The sequence below is a fragment of the Phaethon lepturus genome, unplaced genomic scaffold, assembly GCF_000687285.1.
Source record: "Phaethon lepturus isolate BGI_N335 unplaced genomic scaffold, ASM68728v1 scaffold53123, whole genome shotgun sequence".
Classification (NCBI taxonomy): domain Eukaryota; kingdom Metazoa; phylum Chordata; class Aves; order Phaethontiformes; family Phaethontidae; genus Phaethon; species Phaethon lepturus.
Genome location: NW_010532306.1, coordinates 669 through 4,677, shown reverse-complemented (window position 1 = coordinate 4,677; position 4,009 = coordinate 669). Strand labels below are relative to the sequence as shown.

Below are 4,009 nucleotides of genomic sequence, written 5' to 3'. Positions count from 1 at the left end.
TTATTTCAAAGAAGAGGTGCCTGCCAGAAGTCCTGAAGCACACCTTCTGCTTGGCTTTTCTAAGGCATATTTTCCAGGGGTGAATTAGACAGCATTTTTGACTTTTCCGATGTCAAAAAAATGAAACTTTGCAGAAACCAAAGTACACTTGGGCATCACTTTTTTTTTTCTTCCTTTTTTTTTTTTTTTTTTTATTCCAAAGGCTTCATTGTTTCTTTCCTGAGAAGAAAAGAAAAAAAAAGATGTTTGATACTCTTGGACTCACTTGCCTGATTTGGTGGTATATGATGTTATTTCATCCCTTGCATGCTGACATCCAGTGTATAGGGTGTAAGTACATTTTTGCAGATATACTCTGAGAAACAGGGTTTAATTCTTCATTTATCATAAATATGTGAAATTAATCTGGCAATTGTCATCTTAAGCCTGACAGATACTATCTTCTGCATTCAACAAAACCAATATCATATCCTTACTGAATTTATTCTGTAACACTCTCAGCAGAAGCACAAGAATCACCTATTACAAAAGTGAAAATGAATTGGAGAAAAATGGAACTGTCCTGGGAGTTTAGGAATTTCTCCAACTACAAATGTACCATCATGGACAGGGACATGGAAAGTGTACTGAAAGAGGTAAACTTGCTATTTGATGAGATAAATAATTGCACCTTTTTCTTTATCTTTTATTGATTTCACTTACTTTGAAATAAATGAATCAGTTGCAGGTAAAATCTGATCAGTGATTGCTTGTAGTCTACAGCTTGATCTGTCAAGGGCTGTGGAAAGTCATCACCAATGCCAGGGTGCATTTACTGCAGGATGATCATCCTGTGCATACCATGGAATTGAAGTGCTGGCACCAAAGTGGAAAGGAAGCAATAGCCTGAAATGTACCTATGTTGAATCATGAATAGCGAAGCAGCTGCTGAAAAAAGGAGCTGTGAGACTACATGAGACTCCTAGAGAATTTAAAGAGACAGAGCAAGAGATCCTTCAAATAAAAAGCAAATTCCCCAAACACTGCCATGGATTTTCATTATCTCAGGTTCTTCACTTGTTTACCAGTAAATTGGATCACGCCTGTAGCACAGGCTATGATATAAACTCACATTATCCAAAGAGAAAGGTAGAAAGCTTGAGAGAAAGAGCGACAGAGAAGGCTTATTTAGCCTAGCAAAGCAGATGCCTTAATTAGAAATACATATTACAAAAATACATATCACATCTTTATTGAAGATTATAAATATAATGCTATAGATACCTTTCTCACCCCTGGGGAGGTCAGAAGAGGACTTTTATTTTGCTTAATCCTTTGATTAAATTCCCTTGTGGTTCCCCCATTTATTAACAATCTTCTGTGACGCCACTGGGGTACTATTAGCCTTCTCTAATCATCGCACACTAGTGTAGCATCCAACTCCTGAGCTGCAAAGCTTTTTGTGTAGTTACGCTTTTGATCCGTCAGCTCCGTTCTACATCACCCTCAAGTGGTGAAGCAGAGAGTTAGCTCTTAAACCTAAAACACATACATATATATACAAGATTTTGGCCCTACGAGTTGAGTTTCCGAGTTGCACTTCCATAGCCAGCATCATCTAACACCAGCAGAGGGAAAACAGAGAAATAAAACATCAGCATGTTCTTTTTCAGGTGAATAGTCCACTCTGCAGATTCCCAGTGGAACAATACCTGCCTCTGCATAAGGGGGTCTTCTTTACCATTGAAGTGCCAAACACAAACATCTCAAAAAACTGCACCTTTATCCCTGGAGGTAAGGTCTATGGTCTGGGTGAGATTTTCTCCATTTGCAATCTATCAAAGGTAAACAATGCCTTAGAAAACAATTCCTTACACGGTAGGTAACTGCTTTATTTTCTATTAAAATGTTTTTTTGCAGATCTGCTAAAATTATTTGCTCTGTAATTAATATTTCAACAATTCTGCAAGAGATGTGTCACTACAAATGTATCAGTAATTGCATTATTCTTTCATACTAGGGCTCTGAAATGCCACTAAATTAACCGTGGTTTAGGGGTGGATTCAAGGAACTGTTCTGGCTGTTAACAATTTAAGATGTTAGTGCCCATTTCTTTATCAAATGCTTTTCTGCTGGGCTGTTGGCGAGTTTGTCAGGAGGCAGGCCACAGCCTGGGGACCAGTGAAACCCATAAAATGGGAGGAGGAGAGGAAAGGAAACGCCGGCGATAAGCAGCTAAGGGCAAACCGAATGTCGCAACCTCCCCATCCGGCCCCAGCGCGCACGGGCACACAGACCCACACGCACGCGGGTGCCCCCAGCTGCTGGGCACCCACTGAGCTGAGGCGACTGTTTCCAGAGGTGTTCTCAGCCTGCCCGGCACGGGAGTTAATCCGAGTGGGGTTTAGGCAGACCCTTGGTTCATAATTCCAAAACTGAAGTTTTTATGGCCTCTTTCCCCCTTCCTTCTGAACTCAGAGTTCCCCACTAAAACTGCCCCATCTCCAGTGCTCCTCGCAGCTGTGCGTAACTGGGGTGTTTCAGGCTAGACTGAGGTGATGAGGTTAGCAGCTTGCTCATACCTGAGCAGAGGAAGTCCTCCCCGCTCATCCTTTCCTGGGCAATTGGCAAAGGAAGCACTCTCATGGTGACCCTCAAAAGACAAGCCAGGACACACTGCCTCCTACAGCCTCTTGCTTTCGGTGTTCCTCCCCAGCTGACCCTCGCCTCCAAGCACGCAGGTTCCCCCGGGGAATCCCCCCACTTCCACAAGGGTGCCCTCAGGACTGGGCGCTGGAGGGGGCTGGAGGCAGCAGCAGGGGAAGCCTCCACCCTTTCGCTGAAGTTGGCCCGCGCTGCAGAAAAAAAAGGGGAAAACTGGCTGAAGGTGAAGAAGGAAGGAGGCTGAGCATGCCTGCACAGCCCAGCCACGAGGGAGCTTCCAAAGCAGCAAGGTTCACACTTCAGCGTGCTCCAGAAAAGGAAGAGATCAAGCCTCTGTCACTCATGTCAGGGTGGAAAGCTCTAGCTAGGAGGCTATTTGATCAGAGGGTCCCACCTTACTTTTAGAAGTCCCAGCTTTTTAAATGCTGTGTGTAAGCACCTCAGGAGTGGATTCCCGAGCATTAATTTTAAAAGGAAAACTACTTCTCTCTGTAGAACCAACGATGGTGTTAAAAGGCAACGTGTCTTCCTTTACCTGTGTGAATGCTCTACTCACTCCCAGGTTTCACAGTTCAGAGGCAGTCAAAATAGGGTGAGAGTCCAGTTTTTTCTCAGTTGTTGTGCCTAGCCCAAGCAACAATAAAGTGGAGTTGCAGGTGTCTAACATACCTAAGCGTATGCCAAGATCCTTCAGCTTGGAGCCGTCACACAAGTTTTCCCCATCACAGATATTCCTGTGTTTGCAGGCATGGATGGGTCGGCCATTGAAAACTTCTCCTGTGTGCTTTATAACGTTTCCCTCATGAACTGCACTTGGCAGGCAGGCAGGGATGCTCCAGGAGATACACAGTATTTTCTCTACTGGCAGAACTCAAGGTAAGTAGGTCTGCTTGAGTCTAGGGAAGTCTGAATTCTCATTCAACACATCACACTGCCCATATTTAACTAAAATACCTTTCTATATACAGAGATGACGACAAGATGGAATGTGAGCTTTACATTAAAGATGAAAATGGCAGAAACATGGGATGTAGATTCCAAAATGTGAGGATAGGAACTGAAAAAGCTTACTTCCTGGTGAATGGGTCCAGCAAAGACTCCCTGATCCAGTTCTATGATGAGTACATTGAACTGTATGAAATTGGTAAGTGAACATTTTTATTTTATTACTGCTTTATAAAATAAAGAAGTGGGGAATTTTTCTCTGAAGAGAAAAGAAGACTAAAACAAAGTCTGTAGCCATCACAGGATCCTGCACTGGAGGACAGACTTGCTCCTGATAGCTGACAGAATATAGTTCCAAAAATTAACTAAAACAAGCAAAGGCAGAGGCAGCCTGAAATAACTGCTCAGAGAACTGGTGTGA

General features: G+C 43.2%; 1 protein-coding gene across 1 annotated transcript; it reads left to right on the top strand.

The window, feature by feature from the left end:
• Nucleotides 1-242: 242 nt before the first annotated feature.
• LOC104616026 (granulocyte-macrophage colony-stimulating factor receptor subunit alpha-like) lies at nt 243-3,787 on the top strand (the record flags this gene model as incomplete). Its single annotated transcript, XM_010284783.1, has 5 exons — nt 243-330; nt 502-635; nt 1,653-1,773; nt 3,390-3,519; nt 3,612-3,787. Coding segments are annotated over exons 1-5 (649 nt in total), but the record flags the coding sequence as incomplete, so codon positions are not given.
• Nucleotides 3,788-4,009: the final 222 nt, after the last annotated feature.